Raw genomic sequence first — 26,311 nt, forward strand, 5'->3', positions numbered from 1 at the left:
GATGGCTTCTCTCATAGCTACTGCCTCAAGGGGAGGTGGGGTAACTACGCCAACAGGAGAAGTCCTCCCGTCGGCATAGGTAATGTCTTCATTGAAGTGCTACAGCAGTGCAGCTACATCTGTGCAGCCTTTTAAGTGCAGACAAGTCTTTAGTGAAGTTAAAAGAAATAAGCAGGTTATGTTTTGGCTAAAACCAAACAAAAATAAAGGCACACGTGGAATTCAATCTTTATATACTTTCCAGCATCTACTTTATATACTCTGGTTGTTCTTAGAATGTGTTACTGATAACGATCCTTCACCATCATGGCCTTCAATTCTCTACTAAAAATATTTTATACCATGTGACAGGATATTCAAAGCCCTGTGGAGAAGTCCACTTATTTAAGAACCATAATGTAATCTACAATTTATGCAGAAAAAAATATTTTAAACTCAGATTATTAATCAGTTGTTACATCATTAAAGTTTGGATCCATGGTGGTGACTCCATAATTAAGATTTAAAGACACTTTTCATTATGGATAAAATTTTCATAAATGCTTAATGGACATAGGAGCTTAAGTCCAAGGACTTTCAATAGGACTTACACTCCTAAATCACATAGACACTTTTGAAAATTTTCCCATTATAAGTCTAGTGTTAACACTTCCCTTCCTTAACCTATATCCACTTTTATTGAAAACCCCCTGAACTTGTCATTATTTTTATAATCATGTTAGTACTTAGTTTGTTTGGTGCAAACAACTCCTGAAGTAGGTCTGAGTTTACAATATAAATACACATACCCTCAGTGCCTTTTGTTTGTATGTCTACACTGCACTAAAACACCCATAATTGGTCCATGTCAGCTCTCTCAGGCTGCAGGGCTATTAAATTGCCACACAGATGTTTGGGCTCAGGCTGGAGCCCAGGCTCTGGAACCCTGTAACGGGGGAGGGTCCCAGAGCCCAGGCTGCAGCCCAAGCCTGAATGTCTCCATGGCAATGCAGCCGGAACCCCATGAGCCTGAATCAGCTGACATAGGCCAGCCATAGGTGTTTTAGTGCACTGTTTTACCTCAGACTTCACTGTGGTTTTATTTTTTAGGGAAAAAAAATCACAAAGTTCTCCTTCCACTCAATTATAACATAGGAACGGCCCTACTGGGTCAGACCAAAGGTCCATCTAGCCCAGTATCCTATCTGCTTACAGTGGCCAGTACCAGGTGCCCCAGAGTAATCCATCCCCTGTCGCTCATTCCCAGCTTCTGGCAACAGAGGCTAGAGATTCCATTCCTGCCCATCCTGGCTAATGGCTAATTCATTATTCCATTTCACTATCCCATTTACTCAAATTACCAATAGCTAGAACTCTTACCTCAAGATCGTGATCCCCATAGCCAGAGACAAGAAGCAGTAAAATATGTACCCATCTCCTATGTAATCTACTCTATTTTTTGCTTTTGGCAGCAGTGTCAAAAAAACAATTACTACCCCCCAGTAGCTAAGCTAAGGCAGATGCTTCACAATCCTTCTCAACCACCTTCCTATTTTGGAGCAAAGACTCAACTTCTTGTCTCCTTCCCTTAACGTGCAGTCCACAGACAATATGCAACTATGGGTACGTTACACTACGGCATAATTTCGAATTAACTTAAACCGGTTTTATAAAACAGATATTATAAAGTCAATTTTATGCGTCCACACTAGGCACATTAATTCGGCAGTGTGCGTCCATGGTCCTAGGCTACCATCGATTTCCAGAGCGTTGCACGGTGGGTAGCTATCCTGGAGCTATCCCATAGTTCCCGCAGTCTTCCCTGACCCTTGGAATTCTGGGTTAATACCCCAGTGCCTGATGGGGCAAAAATAATTGTCGCGTGTGGTTCTGGGTACAGCCTCACCCCTCCCTTCCTGAAAGCAGCAGACAGCCATTTCGCGCCTTTTTTCCTGGGTGAACTGAGCAAATGCCATAGGACAGCAAGCATGGACCCTGCTCAGCTCAGTAGCGCGATCGTGGACGTTGTAAACACCTCATGCATTCTTGTGCTGTCTATGGTGAACTATGAACTGCAAACGCAGGAGAGGAGGAGGCAGCTACGGCAGCGCGGCGACGAGAGTGATGAGGACCTGGACACTGATTTCTCCCTAACCGTGGGCCCCCGCGCTTTGGAGCTCCCGCTGGTAATGGGGGAGGTTCTACCCATTGAACGCCGATTTTGGGCCCGCGAAACAAGCACAGACTGGTGGGACTGCATAGTTTTGCAGGTATGGGATGATTCGCAGTGGCTGCGGAACTTTCGCATGCGTAAGAGCACTTTCTTTGAACTTTGTGATTTGCTTTCCCCTGTCCTGAAACGCCATAATACCAGGATGAGAGCAGCCCTCACAGTGGAGAAGCGAGTGGCAATAGCCCTCTGGAAGCTTGCAATGCCAGACAGCTACTGGTCAGTCGGGAATCAATTTGGAGTGGGAAAATCTACTGTGGGGGCTGCTGTGTTGCAAGTAGCCAAAGCAATCATTAAGCTGCTGCTGCTACGAAAGGTTGTGACTCTGGGAAACGTGCAGGTCATAGTGGATGGCTTTTCTGCAATGGGATTCCCTAACTGTAGGGGGGCGATAGATGGAACCCATATCCCTATCTTGGCACCGGAGCACCAGGGCACCCAGTACGTAAACCGCAAGGGTTACTTTTCAGTGGTGCTGCAAGCACTGGTGGATCACAAAGGATGTTTCACCAACATCCATGTGGGATGGCCAGGAAGAGTTCATGACGCTCGCGTCTTCAGAAGCACTGCTCTGTTTAAACGGCTGCAGCAAGGGACTTACTTCCCGGACCAGAAAATAACAGTTGGGGATGTTGAAATGCCTGTCGTTATCCTGGGGGACCCAGCCTACCCCTTGATGCCATGGCTCATGAAGCCATACACAGGCAGCCTGGACAGTGGTCAGGAGCTGTTCAACTACAGGCTGAGCAAGTGCAGAATGGTGGTAGAATGTGCATTTGGCCATTTAAAAGCCCGCTGGAGAACGTTACTCACTCGCTCAGACCTCAGCCAAACCAATGTCCCCTTTGTTATTGCTGCTTGCTGTGTGCTCCACAATCTCTGTGAAAGTAAGGGGGAGACCTTTATGGCGGGGTGGGAGGCTGAGGCAAATCACCTGGCCACTGATTACGTGCAACCAGACACCAGGGCGATTAGAAGAGCTCACCAGGAAGCGGTGCGCATCAGAGAAGCCTTGAAAACGAGTTTCATCACGGGCCAGGGTACGGTGTGACTGTTGTTTGTTTCCCTTTCATGAACCTCCCCCCCTTTATTGACTCCTCCTGTAAGCAACCCACCCTCTCCCTTCGATTACAGCTTGCTTATGGAAATAAAGTTACTATCGTTTAAGAAGCATGTAATTATAAAAAGAGGCAGAGAATTAACAAGGTATCCCGGGTGTGGTTTGGGAGGAGGATAGGAGGGAAGAAAAAGGCCATTAAGAACATTTCAATGTAATGACAGCCTTTTGGTTGGACTGTCCATGGGGGTGGAGTGGGCGGGTGCAGAAAGCCTTCCCCCGCGCGTTCTTACATGTCTGGGTGTGGAAGATATGGAACATAGTGAGTACGGAGGGTGGTTAAACATGGGCTGGAGCGGCACTCTGTGACCCCGCTGCTCTTCTTGAAGATCCACCAGACGTTGGAGGATGTCAGTTTGATCACGCAGCAGCTCCAGCATTGCATCCCGCCACCTCTGATCTTCCTGCCGCCGCCTCTCATCTCGAGCGTCTCTCCTATCCTCACGTTGGTCCCTCCTATCCTCACATTGGTCCCTCCTGTTCTCCATGTTCACTGGCATCTTTCCTGTACTTTGCTACCACGTCCTTCCACTCCCCCAGATGAGCTCTTTCATTGCAGGTTACTGCCATGATTTCTGTGAACATTTCATCTCGTGTCCTCTTCTTCCTCCACCTTATCTGAGCTAGCCTTCGGGATGGAGTAGGGAGGCTTGAAAAATTTGCAGCTGCATGAGTGGGGGAAAATAGTGATAGAAGGATTATAAAAGATACATTTCACAGAACAATGGTTATACTCTTTCACAGTGAACAACACTATTCACCTTACATAGCACATGTGATTTCACTACAAGGTCGCATTTGGATTCTTTTAGTATTGAGTGCCTGCGGCTGTGGTGTAACAGATCAACACAGATGCAGGTCTGGGCATCACAATTCAGCTTGCATGCAGTCATGGTAAGGCATACAAAGAGGCATACAGCTTCTCCCTGTGCTGCTTCTTTTACAAGGAGCAGCAGATGCCAAACCCTAACCCTAACACTGGAATTGCTTTACCCCTCCCTCCACTGCATGGCTGGTATAATGGCAGATCACTGCTAATCACCCCCCCCTTTCTTCTCTCCCACCCCCCCCCCCCACCGTGTGGCTGGTAGCTGGGAAGATTCCTGCTGGCCAAACGCTAAAAAGCTCAGCGCCATTAACCCCCCTCCACTCCCCCCGCTTGGCTACCTGCAAGGAAGGATTTCTTTTAAGCAACAGGCAAGCAGCCCAGTAGGAATGGCCATCTCTATCCCCTTAATAAAATTCCTTAATTTCAGCCAGGTTACCATGAACGATATCACTCTGCTGAGGATAACAGAGCGAGATAAAGAACGGATGTTTCTTGAATGCCTGCAATCACCGGGACCATACGCAGCTAGGCTTTGTCATGCAATGATACCCGATTACTTGCTACATGCATGGCGTTGCAAAGTGTCCTACCATGGTGGATGGAACAAGGCTGCCTTGCCCAGAAACATTCTGCAAAGGCTTTTGGAGTACCTCCAGGAGCGCTTCATGGAGATGTCCCTGGAGGATTTCCGATCCATCCCCAGACATGCTGACAAACTGTTCCAGTAACTTTAATGCCTGCTAATGCATGCCAAACACTCATGGCAAATCAATCATTAAAAAACGCTTGCTTTTAAACTATGTTTTATATTTACAAAGGTACACTCACCAGAGGTCGCTTCCATGGCTTCACTGTCTGGGCTAGTGGCTTGGGAGGGCTGGGACGGTAATTCCGTCTGGGTCACAAAAAGCTCCTGGCTGTTGGGGAGAATGGAGTGCTGTGTGCTCTCTGCAAGCTCTTCCTCCTCATCATCTTCCCCCTCCGCTGAATCCTCATCCATGGTTGAGATTATAACCCCCACCTCGGAATCCACAGACAAGGGGGGGGGTAGTGGTGGCGCAGGCCCCTAAAATTGCATGCAGCTCAGCGTAGAGGCGGCATGTTTTTGGCCCTGATCCAGATCTGCCGTTTGCTGCTTTGGTTTTCTGCTAGGCTTGTCTGAGCTCCTTCACTTTCACTCTGCACTGCACTGAGTCCCTGGTGTGGCCTCTCTCCCTCATGGTATTGGAAATTTTTTCAAAAGTTTTTTCATTTCGTCTTTTGGAACGCAGTTCTGTTAGCACTGAATCCTCTCCCCATATAGCAATAAGATCCAGTACCTCTCGTGTAGTCCATGCGGGTGCTCTTTTTCTGTTCTCAGGAGACTGCATTGTTACCTGTGCTGATGAGAGCTCCACGCTGCCAAACAGGAAATGCAATTCAAAAGTTCGCGGGGCTTTTCCTGTATACCTGGCCAGTGCATTAGAGTTCAGTTACCTGTCCAGAGCGGCCACTAGTGCACTGTGGGATACCGCCCGGAGGCCAATAACTTCGATTTGTGGCCACACTAACCCTAAATCGATATGCTAATATCGATTTTAGCGTTACTCCTCTCATTGGGGAGGAGTACAAAAATCGATTTTAAGAGCCCTTTAAATCGATTTTAAAGTGCATTGTAGTGTGGACGGGTACAGCGTTAAATCGATTTAATGCTGTTAAAATCGATTTAACTGCGTAGTGTGGACCAGGCCTATTCCTCATCCACCATCTTATGAAGGTCCTGAAACTTCAGTCTACCTCATCCACATCCCCTTTAAGCACGGGCAAACCTAAGGTTTATTCTCCCAATACTGGTCAAAGATTGCAATTTCCAAATGTATTCCTGAGAGACACTTTTACCTTATCTATGTAGCCAACCCACTCTAAGCAGAAACAAATATTGGTCTTAACCCTACAATACTTACTCAGATGAGTAAACCTTGTCTTCATTAGGACTTTGCTTCTGATAAATTAACAAGTTTTAAGTGGTTAAGTAAGACAATGAACCACCTGACTATTTTGAGTAACCAGGTGCTTAGCTGGTATAGAGCAGCATAGCTACATTGACTTCAACAGAACTATACCGTTTCACATCAACTGAGGATCTGGCACATAATGTACAGTACTTTAAATCAGAGAGATTTACAGGTCAGTAGCAAGCCACAATTTCAACCTGTAATTACATAATAATTTACCAACTAGATTTGTAAGTCGGTTTATGAATAACGAGGTTTTTTATTTTTATTCTTTTAAGATGTAAATTGTGGACCATGCACTATTCTGTACTAAGTCAGTACTCCCTCTCATATCACCAGCATATCCGTGCTTTCTTACTGAATTTGAATTTTGTGGGCATTCATAGCTCAGTATTTATTTTCCATTACAAATTTTTTGTTTGCTAAAGCTACAATTATAGGTTGAACATTTTCATAATGTGTAATTCATTAGTTCCTTGTGTAGTCCAGTTTAAACCTGAAATCCGGAATCACGGGTAATCTTTAACACATATATTAGCAATGCCAAATACCTTCTTCTATAGATAGGTAAAAACATACCTAGCTTCTTCCTCTCCACCCAGCCTTTTACATTTTACTTCTGCAGTACTCAGAAAACATATTGGACTGACAGGTCTAGATAATCAAGTGCCAAATTTCTCCCCCAGACTCTTACAACAGTGGCAATGCCAGCTGTCCCATGCTGCCCCACTAATGTTCCTCAAGCAATCTAAAGGGAATACCTCCAGAAGTGAGATGGTAGGTCAGCTTCCATACACATTCGGTCAATGTCGTCTCTGGTGAAATTCCTGTTACTGCCAATTAATGCTAATAGTGCCAGTTAGTGCCATTTCTGAGAGTGGAATTTGTAATGTGGACATAAAGGGGAGTGGATTAACTTGTAAATGAACCAAACAACATTATTTACTTCACATGTGGTACCGAACAGTGCTCACATAGCCAAATGTGATCATAGTTGAGCTGGGCTGGATATGAAGGACTCATCCCTTCCCCCATCGTTTCCCAACTAGAACAATTTTAAATGCTCATCTTTTGTGTGCGTAATTTGTTTGCTTGTTCTCTCCTCTCCCTATTAATTTCAGATCTAAATGAGTGTGGATTAAAGCCTCGGCCATGCAAACATCGATGCATGAATACCTACGGTAGCTACAAATGCTATTGTCTGAATGGATACATGCTTATGCCAGATGGATCATGTTCTAGTATGTCAAGACTCCTTAGCTTTCTTTTTTTCAAACTCCAGTTAATGTGTTTTAATCCCTTGAGGTGCTCAGTAAATATCTTCTGGACAAGGATGAGTGCCAAGGCAAAAGCCTCCTCATTCTGAAAATTGTGCACCAATCTGGTAAAATTAGACTCAGCCAAACAAGAATAAATAATTTGATTATATTAGTTATTACCCATTTTTCCAATCTGTTCTTCAGATGTGTAAATCACTGTTGTTCTGCCTGTGGGGATAGGCACTTGCTGTGCTCTCAGCAGCAAGACGTGTGCAGTGCTGCTATATTATGGCCACATACATGTAAAATTGTTAAAGCAACAGATGCCTGTTGGCTCCACAGTATACCACTATCCTATGATCTTACTAGAGATCAGATTCCTCTCACTCCCATAAAAGTAGATATTTTGAGTATATGAACAAAGAAGGAGAGAGAGACAATGATCTTTAATTAAAGATATTGAACCAGAGTCACTGCAGTCAGGAATTGGCATTTTTAAATGAGTCCATCCGTGAAGGGTTTTTACTGCACGTTGGGGTTTATTTTCAGCATTGGAATTGTGTGCCACAACACAGCTAGCTAAAATCTGTACTCTGTGACGTAATGTCTCTTATAAATACAATCTGTGAAATGAAGAGCACAAATTTACAGCACATCTATTTGCTTTTGAAGGGCCTAACCCAACTCCTATTACAGTTAGCAGGAGTCTTCCACTAACTTTCACCGTCGCTGGACTGGACCTTAATGCTCCAAAGATTCCAGCGATTTACCTGTATGATGCTGAGTCCTTATATTTGGTCTAAATGTGCAACTGTTTCTCCCTAGATGCTCTTTCTTGTTCAATGGCAAACTGCCAGTACGGCTGTGATGTCGTGAAAGGAGAAGTACGCTGCCACTGTCCTTCTCCAGGCTTGCAGCTAGGGCCTGACGGTAGAACCTGCATAGGTAAGTTATTAGTCACGGTTACTGATTTCACTGCTTTCCTCAGGATGTTTTCTTCTTGAACCAAAACACAGTTTCCATGAATTTATCACACATATAGGGAATACGTGATAGTATGGTGTGTTTGGATAGCCACGCTACTCAGGTATTCTCAAACCAGTGCCAGTCATACATTCTGTGTCTATCACATGTTCCAGAAATAATACTTTTAGCAAACTTTAGAGAGTTAAAAAAAATTATTGGGACTATATTTTCGTATCCCTTTGCCTGTAAAATGAGGTGCCATAGCTAAACTATGCAGGACTCAGAGGGAGCAATAAAACCTCTATAAATGACTTGAAGCAGCTTTTCTAGACATAAGAATGTCATGGATTTGAGGACCAATATTTTGAACCCTTCCAGAGGTAGAATCAAGTGCTGTGCATTCCACAGGGAATCTGGGAATCTTCCCTGTTCAGTAGTATAAAGCTCTCATTTGTAGCCAGTAGGATGTCAAGACATCAAGGAAGGACAGCTTCTCCACATATGTAGTGGTGTAGTTACGATGATAGCCATGTATCTCTTGAAGTTTACTGTACTTCTATAGTATAGAACAAAATATATACACACCTGTTCAAGGAGAACTGTTTCAAAACATTTTGTCTGAATGATTTTTCAAATATGTTTATTGATTCTACTTACCTGCAATTCAATGTATTATTTATAGTTTACAGCCCACTAATTAAAGGTTCCCAGTGCTTGAAAAATTAAGTACTTCTTTGGATGTTTGACTGTCTGTTTGGGGCATGTCCCTAGTTTGTTTCTGCTTTACGCCATCATCCTTTATATCCAGTGTTTGAGTAACTATTTTTCTGTCCAAGGAAAACTGATTACTACACCCTTCAAAATCTGTCAGCATTTCTGGGATTCTCTCTACAACCTTGAGCCAGCTAATTTAAATCAATCAGAATAGTCAATGTAAAGTAAATTACTCTTGGTAATTTCTAAACTTAACTCCCACCAATCTAAGCACAATGTCTTTCTCTTTCTTGCCGTGCTTTCTGTATTGGCACAGGAGATATGCAGGATAGAGGGAGCACAACCAAAAACTGAGTTCAGGTCTTCCATATGGTAGTGCCCAAGCATTGCCATAAAGCTAGCAGACTGGGGCAAAAAGGAAGTTTTTACAAGATTTTTGACCATTCAGTTTTTGAGAGTTGGAATCAATTTGAGGTAGATCATGTCTTAGCTATATTATTAAAAATACAATTAATTTGTGTTTTCAGACGTTGATGAATGTGCGACTGGGAGAGTTGTCTGTCCCAGATTTAGGAAATGTGTTAATACTTTTGGAAGCTATATCTGCAAGTGTCATAAAGGCTTCGAACTGATGTACATTGGAGGCAAATACCAATGCCACGGTAATAAAATACACTTATTTCAGTGAGTCTTGCATGCATATAGCACACGTGTGTTTCCTGTAATACTAATCCAAGGTTTATTATATTGCTATGTTAGCTGGCTTATAGAGACTGTATTAATCACCTTATAATGAGTTGAGAGGCTGAAAACAGATTGCTTTAGTTTATTCTATATTAATTTTGTATGTGTTATGAAATAGAATTACATTGAATATGGAAATGAAAAAAATATACATTTAAGCCCTGATCCTGGAAGTGGCTCAGCATAGATTTTCACTGGGGCTTCTTGCAGGCAGTTGCTGGTCTGAGGCCTTAGTGAACTTCACTAATTTTTCTCAGTGCTTCAGCTGGTGATGATCATATTAAGGAAAAGTGATGTTGGAGATTAAGTTGTGTTGCTTCACATGTGGCCGTGCTCCCAGTTACTTCAATGTGAAGTCCCTGCACAGAGCACTTGCAGGTATGGGGACCTTGTTTGTGGCACTAGTAGAGTGAAATAATATAAGATATTGTAAACGGTTTCCATCCTGATGTAACAGTGGTTAAAACACAGATGTAGAGCAGGCTTACGTGCTTTGTTGGCTCAGGGCCTTATAAATCACTAGCTCAATTATTTCCCACCCTTACAGGTCACCTTTAAAAAGTGGTTACAGAAATTATAAAATTTACTTGTAGAAACTATCTGTTGCCACAGCAAAATATTAAACATGGTGATGCCAAGTTATATGCCTGTTTTATATAGGTGATTATTATAATCTCATCTTGCCTTAAAATCTATGAAAAATATTAATTTAGGATAAAATTCTCCTAGTTTCACTGGTGATACAATGGTATTGTTTTAAAAATTAAGAATATTTTTATATGATATCTGTTTATTGTTGGGGTTTTTTGGCGGCGGGAGGCACGTTCCTTCTCCCATGTGAATGACTTTTATGTGATTTTTCTGTCACAGATATAGATGAATGCTCAATTGGCCAGTATCAGTGTGGCAGCTTTTCACGATGTTACAATACCCAGGGAACCTACAAGTGTAAATGTAAAGAAGGATACAGAGGCGATGGAATAAACTGCCTGCGTATGTAATGTGCTCCTTTTTTTTTCTTTTGGGGCTGGAGGGATGTCATGAATTCAGAAGCCAAATGTCAAACACCAAGGCCATTTACTAGGAAAACTGAAAAACATGGTAAATTTTGAGATGTCGTAGTATCAGGCTTAGTTTCACTCAGAAGTTTTTGAAAGATAGTAAAGGATCAGATATTGTATTCAAAGTTTTATGAGTCTTAACATGCCTGGATAAAAATATTTTTCCTTGAGATCTTTTCATTATTAGAAAGAAATCCAGCGAACCCTATTCACAGCTGCATTCTATAAATGACTCTAATTGTTGACAGTTATAGATGATTGTTCTTGCTCTGAGCAAATGCTAGTGTGTAGTAACTGGGGTAAAGCCTGATCATATAGCAGAACTTACTCCTTCTCCGTCTGTTGTATGCACTCTGTGAGTTCCGTGCCAGTCTTGTAGCTCAGCCAGACCCCAGTGCTTAAGTGCTTAACTGAACTGGGGACTAAATTATCACTGTTTGTTGCATGCTTCTGGATTTTAAAAGATATTTAAGTAACTAGGGGAGATTTTAGCCTTTTAGTATTTGGGGGACTTATTAATGGATAGAGCTATTTCTGGCCAATTTGCTATTTTTTTATGTGAAATCAGGCATGAAAATGGTGAATAACAAATGGACATACTCACTGTCAGATTGCAAAACCAGTGCTAAAGAAGGATAAGATTTGCAGTTTGTGTGATTTATACATACTCTTGATGACTGTCAGGTGGCAAACATGTAAGACTTTGAAATATCTGCCAAAATAAATTAAGATTCACTGGAGACCTGGGTGCTTGGGGCAATCAACAGATGTCCTTGCTGATACTACTAAATCTTTCAACAGCTTACAGTACTGTAGATAATCAGATGGGGCTTGACTCTACTAAGGGACCAGACACTGGTGGATGGAATGCCTTTGAAATGGTTCTCTCAGACATCTCAGAGGTTATGTTGAGCAAGAGACTGTTTTTTTTTTTTGGTGTTTCCACAGTTCCCAGCACAATGGGACCCCAACTTTCATTAGGGCCATTGAGTGATATGTAATATAAATAAATAATGAAATAGTAAAGCATACATGATCATTATAATACTCATGGCTCTTTCTTCCCAGTCACATAGGAACTCCTCGCTTTTGGAGACCAACCAAGTTAAATTTTGTCACTCTTTCTGCATGAAGATTCTGGGGCAAACTGTGAGACAATATGGTGCCATTATTAGGTACATGGCACTCTACATAATAGTGAGACTAGGTGGTTCTAGGTCTCCTTTTTGGGGGCCAAGATTAGGGTGACCATATTTCCCTATGTGGAATATGGGATACCTGGTAAAATTACTCATATTCAAGCGAGTTCAGCGGCAATCGATCAGAACTATGCAGTACAAACGTTCAAATTAATATCAAGCTGACTGAGCCCCCATTAAGAAGAAATACTGCACAGTTGGATTCTATTTATTTACCTTCTAATCTTTAAGGCTTTAAGGTTCACACAGGGAGGGGTGACACACACATCCCTGCCTCTCCCCCCATACACACACACACAGAGGGAAAGGTGACACACAGACTCTGGACACCTTTCTCTCACGGGATGGAGGGGGGAGAGGTCACATGTCGTCCCTTCCCCAGATTTCTGCCAGGGTTCACACCAGAATGTGGCCAGCAGCAGCCTTTCAGCACTGTGTGGGAGGGAAGGGACAGGAGCTGCTTCCAGCCACAGGGGAGAATGAGGGGGGAAGGGGTGATGTGGCCAGTGTCTTTGCAGAACTTATCTCTTCTCTTCCTTGCCCCTTCCCCCCAATCGCCTGTGACTGGAAGCAGCTTGTCCCTTCCTGCCTGCACAATGTCGAAAGGCAGCTAACATCTCCAGGCTGCTGCTGGTCACTGACATAACTCAGCTGCCTCCAGTCCCCTGGCTACAGCGCAGGCAGGAAGGGGTTAAGTCTTAAGAATGAATGTGCACCACGGCTTAGGGAACCTGATTGCAGGGGCTTCAGCGAACCCAGCCAGAGAGGTAGCTCCGCAGGGGAGGGTGCCTAGGGGATGGAGAAGCCCCATGCTCCCTTGGGGGCAGGACCCAGGGCGGAGGGGTAGAGAGTTCAGGGGACTGGACTCGATGACCTCTCGAGGTCCCTTCCAGTCCTAGAGTCTATGAGTGAAGAGGGTGCTAAGCCCCTGCCCCAGGGGCTGCTGTGGAGCCTGCAAGTTCGGGATGTGAACAGGCTTGGAATCGCTTCCCCTGCCACTCCAGGACTTAGCTGAGGGGCGTAGAGGCTTCCCTGTGCCAGCCCTGTGGGACTTTGGTACATACAGGGCTTGGCTTCTCCTGGCCAGCCTGGAAGGAGCCTGCAGGCCAGGCTGTTGGTGAGCTGAGCACTCTGACCAGGGGCTGGTTCCCGCACAGCGCTGGGAGTGGGATGCGCCCTGCTGGAGGGGATATGGAGGAACAGCTGCTCTGGGGGAAGGGCGAAGGGGCAAAGCAGGGAGAGGACATTGAGAGGTGGAGCATGTAAAGGGCTGATGGGTGGGCAGCAGAGGTGACATGTAACTGGCTGCTGCCTGGGGTGTGCCTGCACTCACCAGCCACTGCAGTGCGCAGCCAGTGCCGGCTGGAAACGGGACAGGGGGCAGGGTCTTACTGGCTGAGAGCTGGCACACAGCATGGGCTGCGCTGACCCAGCAGAGTGGAGGCGGCCTGCGCATTGCATCTTCGCCCCACCACCAACTTTGAACACCCACCCCCATCGTTGGCCACTGGATCCCCTTATTTCCTGCTGGTGGGAGGGCGGCTGGTGAATAGGGATCTGGCCAGTAGCAGGATTGGACTTGCCTGTACTGTTTTTGGAGGGGACAGAAAATATGAGATAATTTGCCCATTTTAAAGAAAAAATTGGAACACCTGCAGGAGGGCTTAAATACGGACTGTGCTTTTTAAAAATGGGACATCTGGTCACCATAGCTAAGATGACACCATCTTCTTGCTCCTCCCAGCATTTGGCAGATAGGGGATCTGGATGAAAGTGGCTTAGATTCAAGCTGTATAAAACATAATTGATGCTGATTGGCAGGAAGAAGCGTTTTGAAGAACTGGCAAAGCCAGTAACTATTCCTCCAGTCTCTGTCCGCCCATGGTCAAATCTTGAGGAAGACTAGACTCCTCTCTACTCCAAGTCTCCAAGGTAGCAAAATTGGCCAGAAACCCTTTTTGGGGGCTGGACAAGAGATTTAACCCTTTCTTCTTAGATGTGGACTTTTCTCTTTTGTTAACTCAAATCTAGACCTCTCATACAGACAATAGCTGCACCAGTTTAACAAAAATCATTTAAAAAAACCCCAACAATTGTAGTTAATTCAGAGCAAACTCCTGGTTTAGACACTCTTACGTTGGTTTAGCTTGCACCTCTGAATTTACTAATGTGAATTACACCAATATAAACTGGATGTAAATCAGTTAGATGTGTCTACCTAGGGTTTTTTACAGCAGTTTTATTAAATCAGTTAAACATTGCAGTTTAGTTACACCTATGCAACTTTCTGTGTAAACAAGTTCCTAGACTACTACAACATGTGGCACCTCAGACTACCTTTGAAAGCTTCTTGGAAACTAGTGTAGAATGTTTGCCCCACCTTTTGAATGGGGCAGAATGGTGTGAGTATGTTTTAGAGTCCCAGTTATCTTGAAAACTCTGTCAGTCATGACCCCCTACATTCAGCTGTAGAATACTTCAGCTATCATCCTAAGGGAGGTGTTTGCAGAGGCAGAACACTCAGTTGCCAATAACTAACCTCTGGAATTCACTCCTGCTTGGCTGGACAGATTGCTTATGAGAGCATGCAAGTTTGGTCACTTTTAGAGCTCAACATAAGATGCATCTTTCTGACCGGGCTTTTCACTAACTGCCCCTCCTGGCTAGGTTTTGCTGTTTCTGTCCCTTAAAGTTATCCATTTTGGGGTTGCAGGGGATTGAGTATAGGCTCCTATTTTGGTAATAGGTTGTCCTTAATCATTTTAACCACATAACTTGCTCTCAAGATACCATGATGATACCAAAATACTATGCCTTTATAAATGCATGTGATAATACAGCGGTATTAATACTAAAATCTTGAGGGGGGGAGCTGTTGAGTGGAAAACTAAACAAAAGGAACTAATTTCAACAAATACTCTACATATATTCCTGTGATGATATAACATTTTAGTTTGTGTGGAGAGATGCTCAAATACCAATTGTCTCCAATTTTCACTCTCTTTTCAGCTATTCCTAAAGTTATGATTGAACCATCTCGTCCAAATAATATATTCAAGGGCAATACTACACTACCGAAGGGCAGCAGTGGTATGACCAATAGAATTCCTGACATCGGAGGTACAAGACAGCCCCCGAGACCACCACATGTACCAGCTATTATTACAGTAAGGCCTGCACCCAAGCCAACAGTACAACCTACAACAAAACCAACAATATGGCGTACACCCAAGCCAACTACTAGGTTTGTACCAAAACCAATGACAACAAGACCACCACTGAAGCCAGCAACAAGGCCTCCAACACCTCCACAACCTACAACATCAAAACCTGCACCAACAGCAAGATCCCCACAGTTAACAACTAAAGATTCTTCTCTTGTTCCCACTGAAACTACCTCTCCCCAAGGATTTACAGTTGACAACAGAATACAAATAGAGCCTCAGAAACCACGAGGGGATGTGTTTAGTAAGTACACCTATATGTTCTTTCATGAATAGGATGTGTAAATTGCAGGTGAAAGGAAGTGTCACATTCTATTGTCTTCAGAAAATTATTTTCATAGATGGCATGTAGGATATGAAATTGCAAATAGTGACACTGTGATAGTCTTTACCACTTGAGTGCCCTATGGACCTTTGCCATTGGACATTGCATGTCACTGTGAATATAAAGTATGTTGTACCTCTTGTTATCCTATTGAAATATGGGCCATATTAAATCTACGTGGCAACAGAGATAACAGCTCACTTTAGCAATCGGGGTTAACAGGCTTTCAGTTCAGTCCCCTGGCCTAGCTTTGTTGAGGTCCATTGTTCTTCTGAATATTTTGGACAATAGGTTTAAAAGTTGAGGTGTTGAGTGACTGTAACATAGGGCATTCTTTCAGCTGCATGAATAGCACTTGATATATGAACCAGTAAGGCTTTGTGTGTTATGTGGATTCATGTAGTAGTCTCTTTAATATCTACTGCTAACCCATAACAAAAACACATTAAATATAATACTGAGGCTTGTTTTATGGAATGTGCCTACAAAAATCAGTTCATGATACTGAAGATGCTCATAGTATGTAGAAGTGTCATTTAGAGAGCTTCCCTGAAAGAGATTGCAGTGTTTTTTGTGCAAGCTTTACTACATACCACAGATGACATTGCTGGTGCGTCTAGTTACACATGCCTGCCAAGAAATACTCAACACTCTAATTCATCTTTACCACTGTGGCTGCAGATAATTATAGAGATTGGGAGTGTGTGTTAGATCAGCCCTTTTCTTCAGCCAATAAAGCTGCTGAAGCAATATAGGAGGAAAACATTTGCTGTCTCAGAGCAGGTGGACAGGCACTTGTTGGTTTTTTGTTTTGTTTGTGATTTTGGTTTCTACACAGTAGCTTCTAGGGGTGTGTTCTTTATGAGTATGCAGTGAAATATTTCATTCTTTAAATAAAGGATTTGTTTTTCTGGTAATATTTTATCTGCTGCAGGCAGTTTGACTATTTTGTGGGGGAGAAAAAATGAACTAGAAAGAATAGGAAGATAAGTTGTTTCTGAATGATTCAAAGGATCTTTAAAAGTATTTTTCAAGGATCATTTTTAAACAATCACTATAACTTGTTCAGTCTGAGAAACTGAATCTTAAATATAAACGTTTTTGTAAAAATATACTTATACATCGTATTTTAGACAGCAATAATTGTTTGTTATATTTTATTTATATTGAAGGAACTTATTTACTTTATAAGGGCCTGATCCTGCAAACATTTAAGCATGTGAGTAACTTTATTCAGATGAGTAGTCCCAAAGTGTTCAAAATAGGGCTTATGTGAGATGTAAGTGGTGCAAGAGCCTTATGCTGGCTTTTTGCACCATGATTTCACCCATTAGTATTTATCAGCATTCTTGAATTGTCACAGAATCACTGAATTCTTAGTATGGTCTGGCATCTCTAATTCCCAATTATCTGTCTCAGGGCTTGAGTCTCTTCCCACGTACACCAGTGTAAATCAGAAGTAACTACTTGGAGGTCAGCGGAATTGCACCAGCATAAACTGGTGAGAGTGAGAGGAGAACCAAGCCCTTAAGTAGTTTCTAAAGCTGGAGAGTAATGCTTTTAAAATTAATATGCTGCTGTAAGACCCAGCTGGTACCAGCCTAAAGCTGTTGTCGTAAGATATTCCTTGCACGCTTTCTCAGCCTTTTTTCTAGGTAAAGGATAGTGTCAATTTAATATTCAGTAAGGTGATGGACCCACAAGTCAATGTTCTAATAGGTCCTTTCCATCTCTAATTGCTATGATCCTACATTACTAAAGTATTCTTTGTATTTCTGATGACTGATCCTGATCACCCACAAGAGCAAAGTCTATAGTTAGGGAACTTCTCAGCCTAGTTATGACTAGCAGAGAGACACATGTAGGCTGCTACAAGCTGCAGGTAGCAAAGAGGAAACATCTTTAAAATGTTAAAAGTAATGTTATATAAAGCTGTACCTGTCACTCCTAATTTCCTCTGTGCTCTGTGTTCCTGGAGTGATAATATAGTCCTTTGTTCATGACATGTTTGCGGTTTTGTAAAGATAATGAGTATTCTGTAATAGGAAAAAGTCCCTTCAGGTAGCTTGCAGCCTTGAGAAACTAAATGACAATTCCTCTGATAGCTCCTACAAGGTTACAGTTTCTGTCAAGCTTATTGAAAAGGCATATAGAATTTAATAGGGATGAAATCATTTGGTTTCTACAAAAATGGAATAGGATCTGTAGAAATTACTCTAAAAATCTAAAGAATTCAGCAGTCAGTGATCTCCCATCTACAGGTTTTTTGAACAATCCTATAGAATTTTATAGCAGAAATACAATTTGGTTTAAAAAAAACTATAAAATATATCTTTTTCTACTAACTCTATAGGATTTTTCTATTTTGGGACTTGTGCTTTCATTTATATAGAGATCAGGATATAGGGATTTGAATTCTGGAAGCTGTTGAAGTTTGTTTGCTTTTTCAATGTGATCTTAAATTATTGTAGTTGCAAGGAACCAAGGAAAAGAGATTATCTGCAGAGTGTATATCATGTTTTTGTTTACGAGTGCTCAGGAGTAGCCATTAGTAGTTTGTGAAATGTATACATAGCCGGAGACCAGTTATTTATCCTTCAATGCACTTCAGTACACATCAGCCTGATTTGTGCCCTACTGCCACACAGAGCTTTCAGGTGTGGATAAGGAACAATGTCCTTGTATTTAAGGAGGGGATAGTGTGTACATATAGGAAGGAAGCTGTTATATTCCCTCACTCAGCTCATTCAGAAAAGATGAAAATTCTTGTATTTTCTCTATACTGGCTTGCTTTGTTTATGTTCCCCAATATTGTTCCAGATTGAAAACGTACATAATGGCTGCAATCATGGTTCCTATGTAGATGTTAGATTCCTACCGTAAAGAGATGTTTTTTGTCTATTTAGTGCAAAAATTACAGTTGGTGAAAACCATCCTCCCTGCCAGCCCTGAATTCTCTCCCTGTCCCTCCTAAAGTTGAAATCCCCCTCTATCCCTTTCCAGTGTTCTATTTGTATGAATAGGCTCTCCACCCTTTTCTGGGTTGCAGTGCATCACATCGCCCCATTGCACCAGCCTCATCATCCTTAGGATTAGTCAGGTCAGCACTGGAGCTCCCTTCCATAGGAGTAAAGTGCCTGTTGGACATCAGGATTTTTCCTAAGTGTACAGTACCTGTATGTATGTATTGTTAGAATGTCAGAGAAACAGGAAGAGTAGCTGTTTGTGAGGGATTACCAGAGGAAAGAGCTTCGCTGAAGCATTATACATAGTACAAAGGAGCTGCCATCCTTCCTGACTTAACTAGCTCTACCCTGCTCTGCTCCCATCTCTGGCTGGTGTTGTAAATTACTGGGTAGCTTTAGAGCTTTGTTCCCACCTTCCTTTGTAATGCAAAGGCCAAGTTCAAAGTCGAGCTCAAGTTGTTCCTCCCCTACCTTTTCTGAACCTGTCTGCTCCTTATCCCCTGTATCTTGCTTCCATCTCCCTTCCTGTGATTTTGTCATGGGTTCATTCGCCAAAGTGGAGCATATAGCAGATTGAGCACTGTAGGGGGGTCACCTAAAAGAAAGTGTTACAATCAGTTAACCACTGATTCTAAGTGTACTCCCCAAATAGGCAGCTGCCCCTGGGTTACACACCCAGGTGGAATCCTGTGTGTCACCAGATCAGATCAGACCATATTCAGATGCAACAGGCCCTGCCTGACCATATTCAAATGCAACAGGCCCTTCTTTGTTAAGTGGCCCACCCTGGTAGTGACACCTCTCCAAGGCTCACTCACAGCTGGACAAATGGGAGAGAGAGGGGGAAAGTAGATAAGGCAAGACAAGATGTAGAACAGTTGAACAAAAATCCATACAGCATACTGGGAGCAAGGAAGAGACTATGCAAATACTTCCCTTTAGCGTATGCATTTTTTAATTGTTTCATGGAGCTTAGATATTATGATGACAGGTGTGTTAGAAATGCCATAGATTAGATAGAGGTTCAAAGCTGCCCAGAATTTTGAGACATGAGTGCATGAGACAGCTGTGGATATTGACATTTATTTCCTTCTTGTACAAAAGGAGACGCAACATTCCAAAAGTGGATCAAAATCTGAATCTACTTCTAGACTAACAAATTAATCGATCAGTCAATCAAAACTCCAAGATCAGCTGAGAAGTTAACTAAAAAGTTATGGTCAGATAAGCTCTTTATAGTTTCTCTTGATTGCTAATACCATTTGAGATGGTTTATTGAACTTTCAGAGACTTATAAACATCCTAAAATGTTCTGCTAAGGCTGATTCTAACACTCCAGCAGATTTTCTGGTCAGCCACCCATGATTCACCTTGCCCAGCCCCCATATGCTTAAGTCCTAGGGATGACAGTGATTGATACCCATGTTTGGCAACAGAAGCTGTTCCTTTTGTGGTTGGCTCGCTGCTATGTCAACAGGGAAGTGTGAATTGCACTGAGGTCCCTGTCATCCCCAGGTGGGACCTGAGGGGGCATGGAAAAGATCATGCCCTGCTTCACTGACCCGACAGCAGCAATACACACATGTTGCAACCATCATTGTACACCTGGAAGGGGATGATTTGGTGGATGCTACTAAGGTCAGCCTCCTCGCTGACGGTGATGCAGGACTGAACTGAGCATAGTAAACTATTTCCAGGAACTGTGCTGGCTTTGCTAGACTAGAGTCCCCTCAGTGCATGGCTGAGGGCTCGCAATAATACAGCAGTGGGACAGTCAGAAAAAGTGGGAAATGGTGAAATGTGGTACTTTGTGGCATAGACTAGGGGGCCAATCCTGTTCTGCCTTTGTCTAAAATTTAAAAGCTGCTATCAGATTTGGACCTTCAGGCTGGTTTACACCCTGGGTTGGGTAGCTATTGCTGATAGAGAGCGATTATGACTTGGCTTTCTAGCTGTGCATGCACTACATAAAGGCCTTGAGGGAGTAACTTCTTCAGAATAATGTCATATTGTTTCCAACAGTTAGTGCTGCAGTGGAATGATAGCTTAGTGTTGCAAACGTTGGGCCTTTCTGGGAGCTCAGTTGACCACCATCAATAGGTGGGTGACATTTTTGGTATATTATACTTGGATGGGAGGAATGGGCTTCAGTAGGTGGCAGGATATGGGGCACATAGTGAAGGGGAGTGATGCCTCAGCATCATTTGACTGTATCCAGCAATGAATTCACGGTGCCTCAGCATATTACTGATCAGATCAGCAAAGACAATATGCCTGATGATGGTGTTCTTGTAGAAAACACACATCTCAGGGTTTATCTATTTATTTATTTTTCTTAAATATATTCTCGGCAACATCTCTGCTTCTCTGGCTTCCTGTCTCATACACTAGGTTAGAGATTCTCAAACTGGGGTTCAGGACCCCTCTGGGGGTCACGAGGTTATTAGATGGGGGGGGGTCCTGAGTTGTCAGCCTTCACCCCAAACCCCGCTTTGCCTCCATCATTTATAATGATGTTAAATATATAAAAATGTGTTTTTAATTTATAAGGAGGGGTCGCACCCAAAGGCTTGTTATGTGTAGAGTTACCAGTACAAAAGTTTGAGAACCACTACACTAGGTGAAATTCTCTGAAATGTCCACTGCAGAATGTCCCTGAATCTGCTGCTTAGCACTGTCATTCGGACCACTGTAATTTTCATTAGTCTGCTTAATGATTACACCGACTGGTGTAGGTTAGACCGACATTTAGATAACGTGGTCCTTTTTTGGAAAGGTTTTAGATTACTTTGGTATTTTACTCTTTTACCAGTATTTACTATAGGATTAAAAGGGACTTAAAATGGACCTTCTCACCGTCTGAAACAAAACAGACAATAGTTTGGGTTTTGTTCATGGACTTACTATTCTTGTCTTCTGAACCACTTAGGAAGATGAGGCAATGGAATCTAGCAGCAAGGATAATTTTCTCCTGTTATTGACACAGCGTGAAGGAAAACTTGCTGGAATGTAATATGGGGTTAATATTCAACTATTCAGGATCTGATCCAGAGTCCATTGGAGTGTGTAGGCATCTTTCCATTGACTAAAATGGACTTTGAATAAGGCTCTTAATGAGCAGAATTTTAGTCTTTAAGGTTGAGATTTTCAAAGCCACCTAAAAAATTTGCATGTTCAATTCCCATTTTTATAAAAAAGCTTGTTTTATGTTAATGAATTTTTGGGGTCGCTCTTAAGACTGAAAAGGCCTTAGAACAGGAGTGGGCAAACTATGGCCCAGGGGCCACATCTGGCCCTTTTAATCCGGCCCTTGAGCTCCTGCCAGGGAGCGGGGTCCAGGACTTGCCCCACTCCGCACTGCTCCCAGAACCAGCAGCATATTCCCTCTCTGGCTCCTACGGATAGGGGCAGCCAGGGCTCTCTGCACACTACCCCTGCCCCAAGCGCCACTCCTGCAGCTCCCCATTGGCTGGGAACCACGGCTGATGGGAGCTGCGGAGGCAGCACCTGCGGATGGAGGAGGGCACAGAGTCCCCTGATCACACCACCTATGTAGGAGCCAGAGGGTGGGGACATGCCATTGCTTCCGGGAGCTGTTTGAGGTAAGCACCACTCAGAGCCTGTGCCCCTGACCCCCTCAGTGCCCCAAGTCCCTGCCCCATCCCTGATCCCCCTCCCAACTGCCAAACCCCTCGGTCCCACCCTCTTGCACCCCAGAGCCCGCACCACCAGCTGGAGTCCTCACGTCCCCAACCCACACCGCAATCTCCCTGCCGCAGCCTGGAGCCCCCTCCTGCATCCTGAACTCATTTCTGGCCCCACACCAGAGCCTGCACCCCCTCCTGCACCTCAGACCCCAATTTTGTGAGTATTCATAGCTCACCATACAATTTCCATACCCAGATGTGGCCTTCAGGCTAAAAAGTTTGCTCACCTCTGCCTTAGAAGGTGCAGCAAGTATGGTTGTGTAATCCTTGAATCCATCAAAATGAGACAGTGCTAAAGAATGTAGACCCTGAGTCACTGATGTCAGTGGAGTTACATTATTTTGGATTAGTTTGGACCAATATTCTGATACCTTTTAAAAATGAGTTTGGCTTAATGTTTTTATGAAAATAGGTGTTTCATTTGTTATGTGGCATCTGGAGCTGAGTCATAGAGCCTGAATCCTTTACGTAAAGGGTAAATCACATACTTCCAACATTCTTCCATGCAATATTTGTGCTCACACCTGATTCATTCAAGCTTGTGCTTGCTGTTTATGATGGTTTATTTGTGTCTCATATTGATTGTATAACCATTGTTCATCTTCTAGATCTGTTTGCTGAAAGAAAAGCAGTTTCATTTTTAAAGAGATTTAATAGGACAAGTCTTGAACAATTCTACATTTATAAAAATGCACTTCAATATAAGTAACAAGGGTTAGGTTAAAGAAGTTAGTGGGCATTATGCCTGCCTGAAGAATACAGAATTGGGCTCTACTTGGATTAGGGCCATGTTGCCCTCTCCTATGTATAATGATACACAAGAATAGGAGAGACTGCAAGAGTTTTCCCAAAATCATCATGTTCCTCTCTCCACGCAGCCTGCAGACCTTCCAGGCTCTCAAGAAATCTGACAGAAGCACAAATCTGTCCATGAAGAAACTTTGTGTCCCCCAGGTCCTTGCTAATATGCAATACAGCTGCTTTTCAGTTATGACCTATCAGTAGCTGCTACTGGAAACCCTCTGTAAAAGGGGGGGATGGGTTTCCTACGCAAAAGTTAATGGGGCCTCAGGTTGCAGAATTTTAGGCAACATACCGTGGGCAGGTAGGGTGGCTTGTGGTGGAGTAAGATGTACATTTTCCCCAGTCTAACCTCTCCCCTTCTCCCCCTCCACCTCAACTCCAGACACACTCCTTTCCTGCCTGGGGCAAAATAGGAAGGCACTCTCACGGCTGGTTCAGGAACCGAGGCAAGGGTCATGACCTAGTTAGCCCCTGACAGTTTAGTTTTCTAGTTTAGCTATTTCTAATATATGTGAGCACTGGAGACTTCATAACTATTCCTCTTTTTTATTTTTTTTATTTTTTGAGTAAGAGTTTAACCAAGTTTAATTTGCTTTAAGAATGGAACTTTCTTATCTATGTCTTAATTACATTTATTGATAAGAGGGAATTGCATGCATAATTGCTCCAGTATGGAATCAGCTACATTTAAACTGTATTATATTACTATTTTTATTATTTTAGTATTATTAATAACAATATGAAGCTATGCTTCAGTTCTCAGTTTCTTTTTTGTTATTGGAATCACCAAAAAACTGAGGGCCATAACCATGAATAACCCCAAAATATACTCACTATACCTCAGCTTCCCAAATTTAGCCATTGGCAAACAGGTGAAAGAAGTAACAAGACTTTTTCAAGATTAAAAAGCAGCGTGAGAATCGGTCTTACGTAGCTGGTAAAAAAAAATCTCTTCCCTCTCCCATCTCTTTATGAAGAACTTTACTCAATCACTTGAGGAATGCTGTAGAATTAGTGTATTGGCTCACCCAACTATGTAGTTCTACTACACAGCCTCCTTGAGAAATACCATGCAGTGTGTATAATTCATGGAATCTTCTAAGAAGTCGTCAAGTTTATATTTAACAGTCTTATCAAGCAGTTGAAGTAAAGTGAAAACTATACTGATACGCTAAGTAAAGTACACACGAAAGGCTTGGAAAGCTCAGAAGAAATAATTGTGCCAAATTCTTTCTCCCACGGATCTCCACTCAGCATACTTAGTGGTCTTAGGAAAGAAGAGTACATAGGGACCATGTTAAGGCTCGTGTGTCTTATATGGTAGCTCCCTTGTTTGCTGGATATGAGTGCACATTCCTTTCATTAGAATCCAGCACTGAAAAGGGCATTTTTAAAGCATTCTCAGAGTTTGTGAAATTAACATTAGAAGGGGTCTTTTGGAAGACGTTTGGAGAAATCTTAGTGTGGGGCCCTAAATTATACATAGTTATATTAAACTTGCTATACATGAATGTTCATGTCTATATGGTAAACAGGGACTGGAAGTGGAATTTCATCTAGTGACTTGGGGACCACTTTGTCCTGTAAAACTAGAAAGTTTCATGGCCCTTGCACAGGTTATCATCTCCCACGTGAGATTTCCTGCAATTTATTCTGCTAGTGGGGTAGGCAAAATGACAAGGGTCTCGTGTAGCAGGCAGCGAGCACAAACCTCTGGAGGCACAGAGATCTGCTAGAATGTCCTACAGCTCTCAGGGCATAATTTAGGGACATCAGAATGGGGCCAAAATACTCCCCATTCCCTCCTATGGGAACATGGCTATTGCAGAGTCATACTGCCATGCACTGCTGGCCAGTCTCCCTAAACTCCTACCCTCAGGTAGGGAGAGGAGGGGTTATGATGTATGGAAGAAAAGCTGCAAAAGATAATGCTAACAGGGTGAACTTTATGTTAAATGGTTATAGTAGATCAGAATAGGACAGGGAGTTCACCAATACTGGTCCTGGGTCCTGATAGCATGGGGTGAAGTGACACTGCATCATATTGGCTGATGGGGCAAGCTCAGGGAAGAGAATAGAAACAAGATAATAAATGTATCTGAAAGGAGACCGTTTCCCTGAACTGACCCATCGCAATTGTACCTGCTGATTGTTGGTTACATAAGATCTAGAAGTTTATGGGCAACGTACTTGTGTTCTCAAATCCCTCTTTATAGAGTGCTAGGAAAGGAGAGGGAAATTACAGGGCCATTCAGTTTCCCTTGGATTCTGGCTAGTAGAGGAAAGATGGCAGGGTCATAAGAACATACTGGGTCAGACAAAATGGTCCATTTAGCCTAATATCCTGTCTTCCAAAAATGGCCAGTGCCAGATGCTTCAGAGCGAGTGAACACAGCAGGGCAATTTATCAAGTGATCCATCCTCTGTCGTCCAGCTTCCGCTTTTGGCAATTAGAGGCTGGGGTTGTGTCCCTGACCATCTTGGCTAACAGCCATAGATGGACCTACTCTGCGTGAATTTATCTAATTCTTTTTTGAACCCAGTTATACTTTGGCCTTCACAACATCCCCCTGGCAATAGTTCCACAAGTTTACTGTGCACTTCGTGAAGTACTTCCTTATAGTTGTTTTAAACCTGCTGCCTATTAATTTGTGTGACCCCTGGCCCACGTTTATGTAAGTGGATAAATACCACTTCTGTATTCACTTGCTCCACACCATTCATAATTTTATAGACCTCTACTATATTCCCCCTTAGTCAGCTCTTTTTCAAGCTGAAAAGTCTCAGTCTTCTTTAATCTCTCCTCATATGGAAACTCTCATGGAAAATTTCTCTTATAAGGTGTCAGTGCTGCTCCATCCACTGGTGTGAAGCCCAATGAACTCCCAAGCCAGGCACCAGCTCCTGACTATGAATAGCACATAAAATGGGTCTCTGGTTGCCAAAGCAAATTTGCAGTTTTTATTCAATTGCATTTTCTTGAAAACTTATTTTTCACTATTCATCTAGCTCTAATTCTACAATACTTTGCCATTGGACTTTCAGAATACTCTCTCTTTGATAGTTACTTATTCTGTTTTTTCATTTAAAAACATTGTTGTGGTATCTTTCAAACTGATTCACTTTTGTTTGTAATGCCCCGTGTAGCAATTAGAATTTTTAATATCAATTGGCAGTCAATTTCCCATTAAGG

At 42.8% G+C, this 26,311-nt stretch overlaps 1 protein-coding gene across 5 annotated transcripts in view; it reads left to right on the plus strand.

Moving 5' to 3' along the window:
• Positions 1–26,311, plus strand: part of NPNT (nephronectin) — a 79,081-nt gene that overhangs the window by 40,263 nt on the left and 12,507 nt on the right. For 4 of the 5 annotated variants that reach the window (XM_030564504.1, XM_030564505.1, XM_030564506.1 and 1 more), the window contains 5 exons: positions 7,271–7,390; positions 8,234–8,353; positions 9,616–9,750; positions 10,703–10,825; positions 15,102–15,560. In XM_030564504.1, the coding sequence (XP_030420364.1) occupies positions 7,271–7,390; positions 8,234–8,353; positions 9,616–9,750; positions 10,703–10,825; positions 15,102–15,560 (957 nt within the window). The remainder of the gene's footprint in view (positions 1–7,270; positions 7,391–8,233; positions 8,354–9,615; positions 9,751–10,702; positions 10,826–15,101; positions 15,561–26,311) is intronic. The other variant, XM_030564508.1, reaches the window with a different exon arrangement.

Source organism: Gopherus evgoodei, chromosome 5, assembly GCF_007399415.2.
Source record: "Gopherus evgoodei ecotype Sinaloan lineage chromosome 5, rGopEvg1_v1.p, whole genome shotgun sequence".
Taxonomy (NCBI): domain Eukaryota; kingdom Metazoa; phylum Chordata; order Testudines; family Testudinidae; genus Gopherus; species Gopherus evgoodei.